General features: G+C 39.4%; 1 protein-coding gene and 1 pseudogene across 1 annotated transcript in view; one reads left to right on the forward strand and one right to left on the reverse strand.

Moving 5' to 3' along the window:
• The window catches only part of Ints2 (integrator complex subunit 2), a 59,868-nt gene that overhangs the window by 6,427 nt on the left and 33,172 nt on the right, over positions 1 to 20,269 (reverse strand). Inside the window, exons 16-21 of the mRNA XM_023703158.1 lie at positions 17,643 to 17,747; positions 12,864 to 13,028; positions 10,647 to 10,848; positions 10,092 to 10,217; positions 3,121 to 3,319; positions 179 to 430 (exon numbers count right to left, since the gene is read on the reverse strand). Coding sequence (XP_023558926.1) covers positions 179 to 430; positions 3,121 to 3,319; positions 10,092 to 10,217; positions 10,647 to 10,848; positions 12,864 to 13,028; positions 17,643 to 17,747 — 1,049 coding nt within the window. The remainder of the gene's footprint in view (positions 1 to 178; positions 431 to 3,120; positions 3,320 to 10,091; positions 10,218 to 10,646; positions 10,849 to 12,863; positions 13,029 to 17,642; positions 17,748 to 20,269) is intronic.
• LOC111813117 lies at positions 7,141 to 7,260 on the forward strand (annotated as a pseudogene).

A 20,269-nucleotide genomic window follows, 5' to 3' on the forward strand; every position in this document is an offset into this window, starting at 1 on the left:
AAAAAAAGAGAGAGAGAGGAATTATTTGAATACTAGGTTGAAAAAAACCTAGAATATGGTAGTTTTCCATATTATAAAAGAACATGATCATGTACATTATAGTATCTCTTAATTTCTAAATGATTGTGTTAACCCCCAAGAAAACTTAACGGTAAAGCAACATTCTTTAAAGCCATACCTGAAAGTGAACAAGTTTAGCAATGTTGGGGTCTGCAATATACATTTGGTGCAGCAGACAACAGATAAGGCACTGAACTTCCCGAAGGTTGCCGAGCAGATTGTCCTCTCCTTCCTCCACCTCCTTACTCGGACTGCTGCTGGTGATGACACTCTGAATGTTTCTCAGCAAGCTGTCCGGATTGACGCCCTCTGCGTTCTCCTCTTCAGTAGGTAAACAAATCTCTAAGAGAATCTGGACAGCGGCACTATCCTACAAGCAAATCAAACAGAACTTTCTGAAAAGTTGCTTTGAAAACCAAACCTAATTCTTTCTACATGAACAGAAATGAAGGTATAGTTTCTTTAAAAACACACACAAATTAGTGGCTCTCAGAGCAGAAGTAAGCAATTTATAAAACAATGTTCTGGCCGTTCTAAGGTCAGAAATCCCTTAAAAATGTAGCTAAAACCCTCTTTCCATAAAAAGTAACAAACACTGCATTGTTTCAGGGAAGGCACTTATATCTAAGGCAGATCCACAAGCTCCAGTTTAAAAACTACTAGAAAGGTAATCTGATTTAGTGGCACCCCAAAGAAGCCCTAAGGCAAAAACAACTTCTATCAGAATTTCCTTTCCTTCCTCTTAATCTATTCTCCTAGATCTTATCCTATATTTCCACCTTTTTCTCACTGGGTTACCAGCTAGTTAATTCTTATGAAGGTAGTAGATAACAAGGCCTACATCACTTCCTATACCTCTTTCCCTTTTTACCCTAAAGACAAGGCTCTTAGGCCCTGGTTTTACAAGGACAGATTCTATCTCACTACCTAATCCACCTGCACAACTCAGTGCAGCTCAGGCTATGCGTGTCATTTCATGGTTGAGTGTTTTTTAAAGGGTGACATACTCAAGTTCCCACTGTCTGAAGAACAACTATAATCAATCTCATCTGGTAAAAGGCATTACAGAGAGAGAGAAAGAATAGATGACATGCATCTCTGCAAGGCAGCCATTAGGTGGGGTAGAAAGCAATTACATGACTGAAATGTTTAAGAACATTATAAGAATTATAAAATTATGTTTTCTTTTCAACAAGTTAGCCCTTCTTTACAACCTGTGCTTGAGGTTGACAAATTTTGGGTAGTGGCTTTGTTTAGTTTTGTTTTAGGGGGTTTTTAGTTGTTTGCTTGTTTAGCTGATTTTATTTGCAATGTATGAAGCCAGAGCACGCCAGCATGACTTCTAACTCTGACATTACTAACTGTGCAACCTTGAGTAAATAACCAGTCTGGGTCTCCCTTTCCAAATTTATCAAAATGTAGGTGATAATACACCATGCCTCACAGGCTGCCTGTAAAAATTAAATGAGTTAATACATATATGAAGAACTTAGATTGGCACCTATGTAACTTACCCATGTAGTAAGCTATACGTAGGTGTTAACTACGGTATTATGATCCACAGTTTCTTATTCTAATTCATAGGAAAAGATTTATACTTTTCTTTTTTATTTTTTGGGGGGGTTTTGAGACAGGATCTTGCTATATAATTCAAGCTGGCCTTGAACTCACAGCCATCCTCTTGCCTCAGCCTCCCAAGTGCTGGAATTACAGGCGTACACACCTGGCAAAAGATTTACTTTAGAACTCAGATCTTTGCCCCCTGAAGTATTAGGGATTGAACCCAGGGACGTAGGCTTCAGAGCGCTAAGTTTACCAGGCCGCCCTGGAACTCGCGATCCTCTTGCCTCAGCCTCACAAGTAGGTGGGATCATAGACATGTAAAAATATACCTAGCCAAAATTTTAATAATAATAATAATAATAATCCCAGCAGGAAGTGGGGCAGCAAACACATTAGTACCAAATATAACAATATTTATATTGAGATAGAGACCATGGTGTTACATCAATTTAGGCCAAATTTTCTCACAAAACGAATATGCATCACGTCAAATTTTTCTGCTAACTGAACTACAAAAGAAGTATCTCACTATTGTAGCTTTTTCTGTACTACAGGTTAGGGGTTGTGGACTGGTATTAGTACTCCTAATTTTCCTACCACCAATGAGGAAATTTCAGAAAATATATTCCCTTTTTTTGGCAGTACCGGGGATTAAACTCTGGCCCGTGTGCTTGCAAGGCAAGTTCTTATTCCCAGAAAATACATTTCAAATTATAAAAAAAATTTCTGAAGACTTCAAAATGTTTTTAACGGGGCTGGTGAGATGGCTCAGTGGTCTAAAGCACCTACTTAGAACAAGCTTAGCAAAGCACAGGGACTGCGGTTCAGTCCCCAGCACCACATGCCAGCCAGCCCCGCCCCCTGGTGGGCTGAGCTGACCACATACACACACATACACACACACAGACAAATAAAAAAAATTTTTTTTAAATGTTTTTAACATTTTATCATGTCACATTTGCTACATTATTTAAAAACAACTACTTAAGATTTAGTGAAATTCTACATGGTTATAAAACCTTCTAAATATAAAGTTGAACTGCTTTTATTGTCACAGTATTTATTATTATCTACTTCCAGTTTTTCTGTTTACTATCTCCAACATTTGACTTCCATGTATATATATTCATGTTGTGTTGGGGCCAGTGAGATAGTTCAGTGCTCTAAAGCGCCTGCTTAGGCAAGTGTAGGCAGGCGCTGGGGACCACAGTTCAATCCCTGGCACTACATGCCGTGCCAGCCCCATCCTCAGAGTGGGCTGAGAAGGCCAAAAAAAAATAAAATGAGTACAAATTAAAAAATAATCATGTTGTAAAGCTCATTCCTGATTTCACTAAGAGAGTCTATATAATAATCAGAACGTAATCATCCTAGATTCTCTGGCAACAGCAATGCACAGAATGTCATGGCGCAGCAGGCAAAATGCGCCATCCATTTCTGTAATGATATTAGTAGGGAAGCCCTCGCCCATCTAAGTTGTACCCTGGAAAACTGTACCTGAGCAGCCAACAGTGCATTTTTCAGTTCTTCTCTGGTAACTTCTGGGGCATCAGTCTGTCCAACTAAACCTATCGTATTATTCTGGGAAGGCCTATCTTGCTCTGCTGTTTCCTTCAGGTGAGCACTAAGGTAAGCTTTAGATGCAAGAAGATATCCATTCAACATGTGTAGAGTGATATCCATCAGGGGAGGACATCTAAAAGAAGAGACAGATAGGAAGAATATAAATGTATGCCAGAACATGTCAATTCAGTGACACAGAAAAAACTGAGTATCACAGAGTAGTAAAGTTTTCCACCAAAACATTCTCAATATAAAATCATAATTTCCTATTCTCTATAGATTGTGTAGTTTCACCTGTTTCAATTTAGCAGCTAAAATAAAATACAAGTTACAGAGAAAAAAATGCCCCTTTTTTGCAGAAAATGATGTTCCCCATAAATCTCTTGGACATGCATTTGCAATACTGGTGTCAAAGAAACCTGTTCTGTCTGGAGAAGAGGGAGCTAGAAAAGATTATTTATCTTCTCCTATTTCTCCTTTGGAGCAAGAGAACAAGTCTGTATTCAGAGATAAGTCTGTGTTCCTTAACCTGGGAAAGTTACTGAGCCTTAGTTTCCTCATCTATAAAATAGGAACATGGATATTCATTTCTCTTAAGATTGTTGAGCTTTCTTTTTTTTTTTTTTTTTTTTTTTTAATTTTATTTATTTTTGGGTGTGTGTGGCCAGCTCAGCCCACCAGGGGGCAGGGCTAGCTGGCATGTGGTGCTGGGGGATTGAACCGCGGTCCCTGTGCTTTGCTAAGCTTGTTCTAAGTAGGTGCTTTAGACCACTGAGCCATCTCACCGGCCCTAAATGAGCTTTCTGAGGGATGCCACCTGGAGTCTCAGTTGTCTCTTGTGGAAAGTTCCAGAGGCCACCCAGCGCTTTGCTCCTGAGACCTTTGCCTCTCCCTAAAGAATAAAAGAGATCATATGATGGCAGGTGTGTCCAAACCCAAGGACTTGGAGATTTTGGATGATGTGGAGATGCCCTTCAGTGAGAACGAATGGGTCAGCCACACGTCTGTGGGGAATGCCCTGTACACAGAAGTGATGGCGGAGAACTACAAGACCGTGGCTTCCCTGGCTGCAGCATCCACAGACAGACCTGATGCAAACCCAGCACTGGAGGAAGAGAGGGACGCCCTCATCCAGAAGGGCTGGGAGGTTGGTCTTGCTGAGTACATCACAAAACTAAGAAGATAGACTCGCCTAATTTACAGACATTTCATCCAATAGGATGAAAGATTTCTGGAAATCCTCAGTGTTGCACAGACAAAAGTTAATTGTTGACCTTTTCTAGTTTTCCATGTAAAAAGTTAAGAGCTGCCTTAAACTACAGCAACTGCACTCTTATTTTTCCTGTAAATGCCTGGATTTCCACATATTCTGTGTTCATTAAAGTTACTTGTTCCTGTTGTGCAAAAAAATAAAAAAATAAAAATAAATGAAATAAAAACAAGTATAAAAAGAAAGCAATAACAAAAGATAAACTAGTAACCACTAGAATTTTAAATGCTGAGCCCTTTGTAAGAAAAGAGGCCCCATTTCTTAGTCTTCATCTCAGAGAAAACTAATGTGTGCACCCGGACACGCGCCACCGCGATTTATAAGGGAAACACTCAAAACCGTGTAAACATTCACCTACATGTCACGGTCTCCGCTATAGCAATGGTTCCTCAAATTGAAAATAAGAATCATCTTCCCAACATTTAAGAAGCATTTCTTTAAAAAAATAAAAAACCTCAAGCTACCCATGCATGGTAGTACTTGCCTATAATCCCAGCACTGAGGAGGCTGAGGCAGGTAGATTGCTGTGAGTTTGAGGCAAGCCTGAACTATATAGTGAGTTCCAGATCAGCCTGGACTACACAGTGAGACCCCCCATCTCAAAAAGCCAAAAGAAACCCTCACAACTCAAGCTCCAATCCAAGCATTCTCACGGCTTCTAGATGACACCCTGATAACCTACTTATGCAACACTGCTATGCAGCAATTCAGACAAATAATATAGAACTCTGCCTAACTAACATGGAAAACATATTCAGAACAGAAAAAGTTTGCTTTTTGTTTTTGTTTTTTGAGAAAGGGTCTCACTATGCAGTTCAGGCTGGCCTTTAACTCACTCTGTAGCCCAAGGTGGCCTTAAACTCATGGTGACCCTCCTGCCTCTGCCTCATGAGTGCTAGGATTATAGGCATGTGCCACCATGCCTGGCTCAAAAGTATTTTTCAAAAGAATAAAACAATATGCTATATATTACTTAGGTTTCTTTAAAACCATCTGAAGCCAATATATATATTACTAAGTACAAAGAAAAGTAAAACTACGTATACAATATTCTTTTTAAAAATTATTATTATTTGTATTTATTTATTTACTTATTTATTGTGTGTGTGTGTGTGTGTGTGTGTGTGGCCATTTCAGCCCACCAGGGGGCGGGGCTGGCTGGCATGGGGTGCTGGGGGATTGAACCGCAGTCCCTGTGCTTTGCTTAGCTTAGCTTGTTCTAAGTAGGTGCTTCAGACCAATGAGCCATCTCACCAGCCCAACGTATACAATATTCTAACAAGTTGCCTCTGGAAATAAAGCTAAAATTGAGGGCTAGTGAGACAGCTCAGTGGACTAAGCACATGCTTAGGCAAGCGCAGGGACCTGGGTTCGATCCCTGGGACCATATGCTGCGTGCCCAGATTAGTACGAGTCTGACCTGCATAGTGAGACCCTGTACCAAATACATTAAAAATAAATAAATAAATAAAAATAAAAAAGCTGAGATTGGTCAAAAGAGACCAAGAAAGATCTGGCTTTTCTTTTCATTAATCTTGCATTTTATTAAAGGTGTCCTCATTAATGGACAGGGTGGAAAATATGATTTGTACCCAGAAAAGGGAGTGGTGCAGTGAGACCCCAGGAGCTCAGCACGGGCCTCAGCAGGCCTCATCCACTCTCCTAACTCTGCTGCCAGGTTCACCCTGAACCTGTATGTGCGCTTTACATATTTATACCTTGATAGTGAGTGATGTTTTAAGCTGTAACAATGCTAACTTAATCAAAACAAATATTAAAAAGTGAAAAGGCAAAATAATAAAGCAACAAGGGATAAAACTACAGGCCTAGGAATATGGTTCAGTAAAAGGGCATAAGCTTAACACATACAAGATCCCAAGTCTTGCACCCACCCCATAATAATGGGAAAAACTTCAATATACAAAGACATGGTATCATTTACAGGTGAAGAGCTCTTTAATAAAAAGCTAATTTAAAAGCCTAAATTAAATGCTGTGCATAGTGGTGCATGCCTATAATATCCACACTTAGGAAGATCACTATGAGCTCAAGGTCAAACTGGGCTACACAGTGAGTTCAAGGCCAATCTGGATTACATAGTGAAATTCTGTCTCGAAAAATCAAAACAACAACAACAAAAACCTATCTTAAAAATATAAAGAAGAACTATCAATAGCTACACCTGTCATCCCAGCCCATGGGGGGCTGAGGCAGGAAGATAACCACAAATTTGAGGCCACCCTGGTCTACATAGTGAGTTCAAGTCCAGCTTCAACTTCATACCAAAACCCTGTATTCAAAAAGAAAAAAAAGAATACCAATGGCCAGTAAGTATATAAAAATGTTCAGCCAGGTGTTATGGCACACACCTGTAATCCTCCTAGAACTCAGGAGACTGAAGTAGGAAGACTACCATGAGTTCAAGGCCAGCTTAAACTATATAGCAAGATCCTAAAAACTACATAGCAAGGCCCTATTGTCCAAAAAATAAAATGTTCAACCTAACAAATTTACTATATAAAAGTTCAAGGGAGCCAGGGAGATGGCTCAGTGGAATAAACACTTCCCTGGCAAGTGCAAGGGCCTGAGTTCAATCCCCAGTTCTGCCAAAAAAAAAAAAAAAAAAAGTTCAAGAAGGTACAAGAAAGTCTACAATATCAAATACTACTATGGAATGTAAACTGGTCTACAGCCATATCACCCTGAATAACATCCGATCTCGTCTGATCTCGGAAGCTAAGCAGGGTCAGGCCAGGTTAGTACTTCGATGGGAGACCACCTAGGAATAGCGGGTTCTGTAGGCTTTTGCCCTCCCTGGGCCGGGGAGATAACTCAGCAGCGTAAGTGCCTGCCTGGAATGTAAACTAGTTAGGCCTTTCTGGATGACAAAATGAAATCATGAATTAAAAACCTTGGAAATAGCCAGGGATCATGGTACACACTTGTAATCCCAGTACTCTGAGAGGCAGGAGGATCATAATTTGAGCCCAATCTGGGCAATTCAGCAAGACCCTGTCTCAAAATTAAACAAAAATTAAAAAAAAAAAAAGGGTTGGGGAGATGGCTCAGTGGAATAAGCGCTTCCCTGGCAAGCACAAGAACGTGAGTTCAATCCCCAGTTCCGCCAAATAAAATAAAATTAAACAACAACAAAAAAAAAAATTAAACAAAAAAAAAAAAAAGAAGAAAAGTGGGGGACAGAGAAGGATACAGTTTAGTGTAAAGGCCCAGGTTCAATACCACACACAAAATAAAATAAAATATCCAGCAATAAATAAGGCACTGGGTGAAGCATACCACATCTATAAAATGAAATACTACATAGCCAATTAATATAAGAAACAGATCTATTAACATCAGAAAAAGTTCACAAGTGGTACATCCAATTTTAGTACAGTGCTGTCAATGCAACATAAGTGGCACATGCAAGCTATAAAAACACGGCATAATTTTGAAAGCATAATTTTATAATTCCCATGAACCAAACCATTTGAGGCGATTCATCTAACTGAGGTCACCTACATAAGTGGATTTTAACACTGATAAATCATTTGTTTTATTTTATTTTTATGTTTTTTATTATTATTATTTTTTTTTTTTTTTTAGTCATTTGTTTTAGAAGTGCTGCTTTTCAGCCAGGCACTGAAACTGTATGTCTGCAGCCCCAAATACTGGAACAGCTGAGGCAGGACGATCACCAGCTCAAGGCCAACCTGGGCAATGTATGGAGGCCCTGTCTCAAAATTAAAAGGAAACAGAGATGCAGCCTAGTTGTAGAGTACATAGCACACGTAAGGCCAGCACTCATTCCTCAGAACTGGCAGGAAAAATATGCTTCTAGTCTGGAAGTATTATTTACCAAGCTTTTCTTTTTATTCAATAGCTAACATGATTTGCACTGTTTATTCTTCTGATCCCTATTTCCTGTGTAACGCTGACCTCGCTGAAGCACAGCAAGCTGACTTAGCAGGTGTATCACTTCGCCCTCACCCCTTCGGTTGAATACACAGCCTCTCCAGCTCGGCCTTCTTTCTTGTAGTTTCCTTCCTGCAGCCCATCTGGTGTACAGCTTCTCTCGCAAAATCGCCACCTACATGATATGCTAACAGCTACATAATCTGACTCCAATCTAATTTTCCCCAAAATTAAACCTCTGCTGCAAGCTTTGTTCATTCTTCCTTCTACACCTTTGCTCATATGTAAATACCTTCTCAAATACTTTCCAGGACAACCTGAACTGAACTAGTATCTGTTCATCAAAATCTTAGGTCCAGGGCCAGGGAGATGGTTCAGTAGAATAAGCGCTTACCTGGCAAGCGCAAGGGCCTGAGTTCAATCCCCGGTTCCGCCAAAAAATCTTGGGCCAGGGAGATGGCTCAGTGGAATAAGTGCTTCCCCGGCAAGTGCAGGGGCGAGTTCAATCCCTGGTTCCACCAAAAAAAAAAAAAAAAAAACAAACCTACATCCTCTAAAACCCCCATGCCCCATCTTTCTCAAGCTTCTACCAGCACTTGATCTCCCTCAACTTATACACACCTTTGACAACATGGTATGGGGCATGCCTGTACTCCTGCATGTGGGAAGCTGAGGTAGGAGGACTGTGAGTTCAAGGACATCCTGGGGTAATCATGAGTTCAAGCCTGGGCTGGTCTACAGAGTGAGACTCTGGCTCAAAAAAATTGAAGAAAAAAAAGGCTAAGTAGAAATTTAAATGTTAATGATTTGAGTTCATTGATTGCTTTTTGAGGTGAAATCACTTCAACATATTTGACAAAGTGTTAGAAGCAATGTAGATTCAGTGAAGCTAATATCATGATTGAAGATACAAGCCGGGCATGGTGGATCACACCTGTAATCTCAGAGCTCAGGAGGCTGACGCAGGAGGATCACCATTAGCTCAAGGCCACCCTGGGCTATGTAGCCTGAAGTACACAGAGCAATCCTGTCTCAAAAATCAAAACACAAAAGAAAGCAAAACAAAACACATTTTGAAGATACAGTCATGGTTTTAAGGTATGTAACAACTCAAAATGAAACAGTTTTTTAAAATCCTTTTTCAACATGCTAACAGAAAAACTGTTTTTCACTGAGAGAGAAGAGCCACAATTCATAGCTGACAAAACCAAGACTGACATTTCTCTAAGGCTTTTACATTCTTAACCACATGATGAATATATTTTATAACTTATGTTGGATATTAAACTGAATATATAGTTCATGAATACAAACAACTAAAGAAAAAGACAAACAAGGCATACTGTCTAGTTATTGCAAGAACATTAAGACAGAGGTTAAACAAAATTTCTTCCAATTCTTTTCACTCTCTAGCCTGGGGAGATAGCTCAGTAGAATAAGTGCCCGCCTGGCAAGCGCAGGGTCTGGAGTTCAATCCCCGGTACCGCAAAAATTAATTAATTAATTAATTAATTTTGGGGGACCTGCCCATTAGCTCCATTGTTTAAGTGACTGTTTAACCAAAGCAGTCAGCCTCAGGATGTTGTGGTTCAATCCCCAGACACTCATGCCAAACCAGACCAGCCATGAATGCAGTCTGAGGCCGCCAAAAAAAAAAAAAAAAAAATCCTTCACTCTCTAGAGTATAACTTGGTAAAAGTGAAACTCAGATGACACATACCTGTAAACCCGCTGATCACACCTCAGGACAATGAGGGGATCTATCATCAGGTCATTTTGTGTATACTTTTGTTGCCGTACAAACTTTATGGAAGGTTGAAGTGCATTAACTGTCATTACCCACAGCCTGATGAAAAATTAATCACAATAAGCATTGATGCAAGACAACATAATGACCTAAATCACAATTAGCCACAAATAATAAACATGAGAACCTATTTTTAAAGAACTTCCTCAAACTGGAAGTAAGTCTCTGTTTCTTTTTTCTTTTCTTTCTTTTTTTTCATGGGGGAGGGGTACTAGGAATCAAACTCAGGGCTTTGGACTTGCCAGGTAGGCACTGTGCCACTGAGCTACATCTCCAGCAGTTTCTATTTCTTAAAGTTCATTCTTTTCCTTAAAGATATGACAACTTGTCAATCAGTATTCTTCAGAAAAGAATTACATTGTCACATACTCAATGTAAGTGGTCTTATGAAACTTTTTTCAGTAGTTAAATTCAGGTTATTGTACATTATCGCTGTTACAGACCTGCAGAGTGCCCACTGAATTTTACCTTCTAGGCATCACAGTATTAAGAACCATCCATAACTTATTGACTGTTTGAAGAATCCTCCGTGGAACCCCCGAATTCAATAGCTGGCTCATATTGGATGTCAATACTTCTGCATATGGTATAAGCTCACTGGCAGACAGTAAAGTCAAGTGCTCTATAATCTGCATCACTTGTGTGTGGTTTACCGGGACATCTGAAAATGCTAAACAAAAGAAAAGAAAATTTGGCAGTCATAATCTGAAGTCTACCAAGCAGGAAATAATACTGCTGTCTTATACTGCAGGCCCAACAAATCAGGAAAACAATGTTACTAAAAAATAAGTTTCCATCATAGCCAATGCAGACTGAATCTAAAATAAGAGCCTTTACAAAAATTTGAGAAAGCACATAGTTACCGCAACTATTTTTTCTTTAGGACAACAACAACAAAAACTCATTTAAAAAGTATTAGTAGCCAGGCATGATGGCATATGCCTGTAATCCCAGCATTCAAACTACACAGGGAGATCCCGTCTCAAAACAAAACAAAAATATTAATGACCCAAAGACAAATCTCATTTTCTTGGGTGATTCAGATTGCTTTTTAAAGCAATACTGATATAGAAAAATAGACCAAACATTGCATCTCTTAAATTAGATGTTCATATGAAAGGTTCAAACTTCTTGGCTCCTTTACAGGGTATAAGCACCCAGCAGATTGCTGTTAATAAAATTGTCCAGTCCTATCCTCCCAAATAGAGTAGTCACTAACCACATCTGGCTTTTAAGCATCTGAGGTGCAGCTAGTTCAAACTGAAATGTAATGTAAATGTAAAATACAGGGCTCGAGAGATAGCTCAGCGGTCTAAGTGCCTGCCTGGCTTCAATCCCTGGTACCTCATGCCGTGCTGGCCCCATGCCAAGCCATCCACCAAAAACTGGGAATGGTGGCGCACACTTGTAATCCCAGTGCTGAGGAGGCTGAGACAGGAGCATCACTATGAGTCTGAGCTGTTAGCAAGACCCTGTACTAAATAAATAAATAAATGATTTTAAAAATGTAAAATACAAAACAGAAAGTTAATATGGGTTAAAAACAATGCGCAATAATTTTATATTTATTTTACAATGAAATAATGTATTAGAAATATAAGGTTAAGTAAAACAAATATTAAAATTAGTTTTGCATCACTTTCCTCCCTAGCTATCCTAGCACAGGCAGCTGACTTGAGTGACAGAGCAGCCAGGCAGACCAGGAAGCTCATGGGAAAGGAACAGTACCGGAAGGCTGAAGCAAGAGGATCAGTGCAAATTCAAAGCCAGCCTGAATTCAAGGCCTACCTGAACTCCACAGCAAAACCCAGACTCAAAAAGATAAAACAGAGCCGGGGAGATGGCCCAGTGGAATAAGCACTTCCCAGGCAAGTGCAAGGGCCTGAGTTCATTCCCCAGTTCCTCCAAAAAAAAGATAAAACAGAAATTCAGGGAAAAAATTTAAAAAAAAAACAGCAAAAATTGACAAGACCACACCAGATCTCTCTGTCTAGGTTCAGAATCCATGTTCATGGTGCTAAGACAGCCAGCTTTGATATGGACTACAATTCCTTAGTTACATAAAGAAAAACACACTTGAACACAGACGTGAAAGGGCTGTAAAAGGAGATTAAGACCTCAAGAAAACAGTGAAAGGAATGCAAGAACAAAAAGAAGAAAGTCAGGGGGCAGCACAGGCCTTCATCACCATCAAAACAAAGAGGAAACCTGCTTAGGCAAGTGCAGGGATGGGTTCCAATCACCAGCACATGTCACACAGGCCCAACCCCCAGGCATGCTGGGCCACCAAGACTGGGCGTGGTGGTACATGCCTGTAATCTCAGCACTGGGGAGGCTGAAAACAGGAGGATCACTACGAGTCTAAGCTGCATAGTGAGGCCCTGTATCAAATAAAAGGAAGGAAAGAAGGAAAGGAAGGAAGGAAGGAAGGAAGGAAGGAAGGAAGGAAGGAAGGAAAGAAGGAAGGAAGGAAGAGAAAATAGATCAGTTTGATCCCCAGTACTGCAAGAGAAAAATATGAACACATCAAAACGAAATGACTGAAACTCTCCAAATTCAGAAAAAAACTGACTTAAAATATACACTGATTTATGCCCAGGAAAATGCTGCATGATTAGAAGATTTCAATTAGCTTAGTATCCCCTTGTACTGCTAACAGGTAACAGGATAAGCAACTTACTATACCTTCTTGTAGTTGTTTAGGAGAGTGGATTTTGGCATTATTAGTTAGAAGCATTCGCCTCAACAGGGCATCAGTCCCTGTGATTTCTTCTTCACAGATCCAGTCATCCACAATACATAGATGTGGGTAGTTAGTTGCAAGGAGACGTAGTAAAGCTGAATGCAACCCTTGAAAATTAACACCAAGTCAATTAGATTCTCCATTGTCAAAAAACAGAAGATTCCCCAACTTTATTTTCAGGAAGCCAACAGCCCCTGAGAAAAGTGGGTCATGCTTTACAGCTTCTCACACTGTGACGAGAGCAGTTCTAGCTTGGGAAGAAGCTCTCATGAGCAGAAAAGCAGATGCTATGCCACCTGACCACTGCAGAAACTGTGGAACAGAGCCCTAGAAATTCCTGTTCAGCAGTTCAAGCCAGATCTGCTTAAAAAGTTCCAATGCAGATATGCAGTGACTTGGGAACTGCCACTTACATCAGAAGTTCTCAGGCTTTTTCCTCCTCATGCCAAGATAAGTATCCCTAATAAGTCCAACATGTACATGGAAGACCACTAGTAATTGTTTTTGTTTTCTGCAGTGTTAGGGGTTAAGCCCAGAGCCTCAGGAACAGTAGACCTAACAATGTGTTTAAAAAAGAGTGGAAGAAAAAAAAAAAAAAAAAAAGAATGAGGGACGCACTCTCCATAGAGGTAAAATCGTATGTTTTTTGAAAAGGCCGACTCAGAAATTCTGATAGGGTTCTGTAGAGTGCATACTCATTCCTCCTCCAACCCTGTTGGAAATCACTGAGTAAAATTAAAGTTGTCCACTCTGTCTAAAAGTGGCACATTAGGCTGGACGTGGTGGCGCACACCTGTAATCCCAGCACTTGGGAGGCTGCTGTGAGTTTGAGGCCAGCTTGGGCTACAAAGTGAAGTGCGCTCAAGGTCAGCCTGAACTGCAAAGTGAGACCCTGTATCAAAAAGAAAAAAAAAAAAAAAAAATGTTTAAGTGGCATCTTTCAGTAAAACCTTCCTGAACAAAAAATTTAAAAAAAGAAATCCTTTTCTAAATCAAAGCCTTGTTTCTAAATTTTGCTTACAGCACAGTTTAAGTATTTATGCTATCGTGTAACAACAATATAATGAATAATGCCACACAAATGATTAGTTACATGCAGTAGCATAAACTAAGTTCCTAGCACGTAAGTACACTACTACTACACTATTATTATCATCATTAGTGAGAGTACAGGACCAGCACTAGTTGAATCAGTACTTAAGAGCCAATCATCCCCTTGTACAAGTTAAAGAAAATCATACCATTGTTTAATACCAGCAGAGATAATACCAGTTTCTCCTCATAAAAGTTGTATAAAAGTGATGTTTCTATGTTTGACATTATAACTATCAAAAGTAGTATTATTTTAAACCAGGCATGGTGACACACACCTGTAATCCCAGCACTCTTAGAGGCTGAGATAGTAAACTGCAAATTGAAGTCCAGCCTTAGCACTATAGTGACATAGTGGGACGCTGCCTCAAAAGAAAAATTGGGATGGGGATGCAACTCACTGTGGAGGCCCTGAATTCAATCACCAGCTCCTCCCACCAAAAAACGTTTAAATCTCTAAATACACACAGGAACATACATATACACAATCAAAATTATCCCAACAGTCAAAAATGACTGCTTATAATAGTGCAAACTGATTTATATTTTATGTTCTCTTCAGGAAAACAGGTTAATTGCCAAATGCTGCTAAATATGGTATCATAAGTATATAAATAAATAAATACAGTATAATTTCTTTGGAAACAGACTATGCAAATAAACAGGAAAAAAACCACACTCTACATTACAAAAGACAATACCTAATTTCTAAAAATACTACTATATTTTATTAGTCCTTACCAACCATTACATTTATCTACATTAATATACTACAGACTATGGAACAATGACAAACAGTAAGGTATGCCTCCACGTAATGATTTAGAAAGCTGTCCAAGTTGGTAGGGAGTGGGGGCACTCTTTGAAGAGGCAATGGTTTCATGCATAGTTGAAATTTATTTTTAACCTCTAGTACTGGGATTGAACTGAGGGTCCAACTCATGCTAGGCAAACTCCCTATGAAGCTCCTTCCCTAGTGCTTTTCTTTCACTTTACCACTAAGCTACATCTCCAGCTGTTTTTATTTATTTACTTCTAAATTTTGAGATAATCTCTTGCTGATTTGTCCAGACAGTCAGAAAACTTGCTATTCTCTTGCCTCAGCCTCCCAAGTAGCTGAGATGACAGATGTGCACCACCAATGCCCAGCTTAAAAATATTTTTTTTTGTCCCTCCGCCACAGCAACCATTGAAAAAGAATAGCCATGGCCCTCCGCTATCCCATGGCTGTGGGCCTCAACAAGGGCCACAAGGTGACTAAAAATGTGAGCAAACCGATGCACAGCCGCCGCCACGGATGTCTCACCAAACACGCCAAGTTCATGCGGGACATGATCCGGGAAGTGTGCGGCTTCACCCCCTACAAGCCGAGCGCCAAGGAGCTGCTCAAGGTCTCCAAGGACAAGCACGCCCTCAAGTTCATTAAGAAAAGGGTGGGGATGCACATCTAGGGCCAAGAGGAAGCGTGAGGAACTGAGCAACGTGCTGGCCGCCATGAGGAAGGCAGCTGCCAAGAAGGACTGAGCCCCTCCGGAATAAAGCTTTGCAGAAAGTTAAAAAAAAAAAATGTGTGTGTGTGTGTGTGTGTGTGTGTGTGTGTGTGTGTAACTATCAGGTACAACCATATGAAACTGCTGTGTCAGTAGATCAAAAATGGCAGCCGCCTGGCTCCAGGTGTCGTGGTGCACATCTATAATTCCAGGACTCGAGAGGTAGACGTAACAGGATCATCATGAGTTCAAGACCAGCCTGGGCTACACAGTGAGTGCAAGAACAGCCTAAACTCTAGCAAGACCCTATCAAAAAAAAAGATAGCTCCTAATTTCTGACTTAGTTTTTTCAACTTTACAATGATGTGAATGCAAGACATATTCATTAGAAATTGTGCTTTTTGGGGCTGGGGAGATAGCTCAGGGGAAAAAGTGCTCGCCTAGCAAGTGCAAGGTCCTAAGTTCAATCCCTAGTATTACATACAAAAAAAAAAGAAATTGTGCTTTGAATTTTATCTTTTCCAGCACCAGTTGGAAATAGACTTTTTTTTTTTTCAGTACCAAAAATCAAACTCAGGACCTTGTAGTTGCCAGGCAGGCACTTATGCTGCTAAGCTATATCCCTGGCCCTCAACTTTACTTTCTTTCTTTTTTTTTTTTTTTTTCCCATAATTTTATTGAGAGACAAATAGCAACGAGACAGTTTCAAATTTTGGTAGGACAGTTTCAATAATTAACACATTGCATACTCTCTTCCTAGCGGTTATTGGCTGTACAAGATGCAGACATGATATCCTTTTTACAAACACTCAACTTTACTTTCAACTACGATGAGGCTGTATCACTAATAATCCCATTATAAGCACATACCTCTCAACTTCCACTGTAGCCCTTGAGCCTGTCAAATAGGGAATCTGATAGGAATCTGATCCGTTACAGAATCTGATCCATTACATGATTTGGAACACAATCGGTAATTGAATATCTTTTTCTTTTCTTTCTTTTTTTTTCCATAATTTTATTGAGAGACAAATAGCAATGAGACAGTTTCAAATCGAATTGGTAGGATAGTTTCAATAATTAACACATTGCATACTGTCTTCCTAGTGGTCATTTGATGTACAAGATGCAGACATGATATCCTATTTACAAACACTATTACAACAAATCCCTCTATTCATTAAGAGAATGTAACTATCTATCCTAACCATTTTTTTTAAATTTTTTTTATTTGGGGCTGGAGAGATGGCTCAGTGGTCTAAAGCACCTACTTGAAACAAGCTTGGCAAAGCACAGGGACCGCGGTTCGATCCCCCAGCACCACATGCCAGCCAGCCCCGCCCCCTGGTGGGCTGAGCTGGCCACACACACACACAATAAATAAATGTAATAAATAAAAATAAATAAATAAATAAATAAAAATAAAAATTTTTTTTTTATTTATTTGTGTGTGTGTGTGTGTGTGTGTGTGTGTGTGGCCAGCTCAGCCCACCAGGGGGCGGGGCTGGCTGGCATGTGGTGCTGGGGGATTGAACCGCGGTCCCTGTGCTTTTGCTAAGCTTGTTCTAAGTAGGTGATTTAGACCACTGAGCCATCTCACCAGCCCAATCCTAACCATTTTGAATACACAGATACAAAAAGGACATTCATTTATATATCCCCTTTTTTGTTTAGTTCCATCATTTGAATATTATAGGTGTGTTAACTCAGCAAAATATTCTATTTTTATTTTTTTCAATGCTCGGGATTGAACCCTGGATCTTACAAAATGTCAGACAAGCATTTTATGTCCCTACCACCAGGTTTAAATATCTGCAATTTTATTTGGTTCAACTGATAGAAGAAAATGCCTAAAACTATACACTAAACTGGAAGATACAATTTTTTTGTAGGAAAGGATGAGCTCCAGTGAGTGAGATAAGGAATTTAGTAAAGGAAGCAAAGAGCAATCTCACTTTTTTTTGTGGAACCGGGAATTAAACTCAGGCCCTTATGCTTGCCAGGGAAGCGCTTATTCTACTGAGCCATCTCCCCGGCCCTCTCACTCTTAAATTGTTTAAATTTTTAAACATCTACACACTTTATAAATAAAGAGGTTTTTTTTTAACAATAATCTTTAAAAGCAAATGAAACAAATACCTCCCAGTTCCTGTTGTAGCCCTTGAGCCTGTCGAATGAGGAATTTGATAGGAATTTGATCCATTAAAGAAGAAGAATATGATTTTGGTTTTCTTTGCATAGCAGCTGTCAATCAAAGATAAAAAAATATATGAATTGTCAGAACCAACAGAAATCTTAACCCAAATGGGAAAAAAAAAAACATTACTTTTATTTTGTCGTTAGTTTGTGATACATAATAATTACATCCATTTTGAAGAAATAGCATATATATGCATCTCAATCACTTTTTTTTGCATCTCAATCACTTTTAATCCCTCCATATTACTTTTAATTCACTTAATCAGTGGGTATAATGCATAAAAAATGAAGAATCACTAACAAAATAGTGAATATACAGAAAAAACAAAAGCATATCTAAGGGAAAGATTTAAAAAATGCCCTTAAATTGAAACCTGTTGGAAAAAAATCATTATAGATGAGAGATATCATGTGCACAAGTTCACTACACTGAAAGAATTGGCAAGCTAAGAACTCCCTGTCTAACAGGAGCAAGTGCAGTCGTGCACACAAGGCTTACAATATGCACAACAGTGGTAACCAGCACTCTAATCTTTCTGTATCTCATTTTTATCATAATTTATGTTATTTCATTCCATGACTCAAGACTATAGGAGACTCTCCAGCAGGGGATCTGTAATTTGAAAAAGTATATCCACAGGTTTTATTCTTTATGCTCTTCTTTTTCAAACCATAAAATGTTAATTATAAAGCTCAACATTTTTCATACCACTGAAAGTAAAGGTCAACAATTTTTTATCTTAATATATTTTTTATGTATTTGGTACAAGGTCTCACTATACAGCTCGGACTCGTTGTGATCCTCCTGTTTTCAGCCTCCCCAGCACAGGGATTACAGGTGTGTGCCACCATGCCCGGTCTCAGTAGCCAGCTCAGCATGCCCAGTGTGGGGTGGTGAGGCATGTGGTGCCAAGGATGGAACCCCAGTCCTTGCAGCTGCCTAAGCAGGCACTTAGTCCATTGAGCTATCTTGCTGGCCTTATTTTTTTGTTGTTTTTGTTCTTTTTTTTTGAGATAGTACTTCACTAGATAGCAGTTCAGGTTGGCCTTGAGCTCACTATGTAGCCCAGGGTAGCCTCAAACTCACAGAGATCCTCCTGCCTCAGACTCCTGAGTGCTGGGATTACATACGTGCACCACCACACCCGGCTCTCTACAATATTTTTTATTGAGGTCAAGATGATTACAAGTACTACAATAAAAATCAAGGTCACTGTCTAGACAAAGCAACTCTGGGCCTTACACCTGCTAGGCAAGGGCTCTACCACTGAGAGACATCTCCAGCCTTCCATATACTCCTTGATCAAATATACTCCCCTGTAAATCAGTTAGCATCCTAATTTTCCAGATATATTTTACAAACAAAAAATGTGCAGAAGGCAGTCAAAACAATCACTACAGATTCCAATGACAGTCAAATCCCAGCTCCAGTACTTACGACACAGAGAAGTAACTTAATTTCTCTGCCCTGTAAGTTAAAGACAACCTCTCCAGTAGGACTGTTGTGAGGCTTTCCATGAGTTAACACCTGTAGCACTATTTGACACATAGTAAGTAGTGAACATAAGATCAACAGTCAAAGAAGATGTAGCTGCTCAGCATTTGCTGAGTTTAATCACTCCCTGCAAAAAAAAGAAACAAGCAAGCAAGAAAAGAATGAAGGAAAGAAGGGAAGAAGAGAGGAAGGAAGGAGGAAGGTAGGGATGGGAAGGGAGAGGAGAAAAGGAAGGAAGGAAAGAAAAAAACAAGAAGGGAACGGAGAGGCAGTAGGGGAGCAGAGTGAGATTCGGAGTCCCCAGGATCAGTTAGGGATAAACTATAACTGTCTGAGCCTATGAAGCTGAAGGCTAAAACCTTAAAACACATTTTTTAATTATTCCACAAAAGAACCAACAGCCAATGAAGTCCAACCCAAAGCAATTATTAATTCTCTTTGTAATCTCTGTAAAATATACTATCAAGGTTATTTTTAACCCCTTCAGTAAAAACTAAACTACACTTAGGAAATGCCCATAAGAACAACACTGGTCATATATAACACAACCATTCACATATATAGATTCCTCCCAGTATGAAGTTTTCAAAAATTCAAACATTTAACCTCATGCTCAGCAAAACTATAGCTATGTTTTAAATGTAACCTATTGGACCTTTACTGTCTTTGTGGAAATTTTACTTTAAAAAAAAAAAAACAAACACAAAATTTCCTAATTAACTTGAGAAGGCTTTTGTTTGGTTGTTTTGTTTTGTTTTTTTGATAGGTTCAGGCTGCCTTAACGGCAGGTATGGTGTGGCATGTAGAGCTGGGGATCGAACCGCTGTCCTGCAAGCCTTACTGGGTTTGCCTAGGCAGGCCTAATTAAGTTATCAAATTAGTACAAATCGTATACCAAAATAGGGCCCATTCTTATAATGTTACAATACTAATTATAAAATGATGTTATAAATTAAGAAGCTAATATCCTGGTAACAGACAGACACGTATTTACTTGTATATTAACTTTAAATGATACACTAAGAATAAAAGAAATTCAAAGCTTAAAAATTCAAAGTAAATCTCAGCACCT

The sequence above is a fragment of the Octodon degus genome, unplaced genomic scaffold (genome assembly GCF_000260255.1).
Source record: "Octodon degus isolate 3935 unplaced genomic scaffold, OctDeg1.0 scaffold00164, whole genome shotgun sequence".
Taxonomy (NCBI): Eukaryota; Metazoa; Chordata; class Mammalia; order Rodentia; family Octodontidae; genus Octodon; species Octodon degus.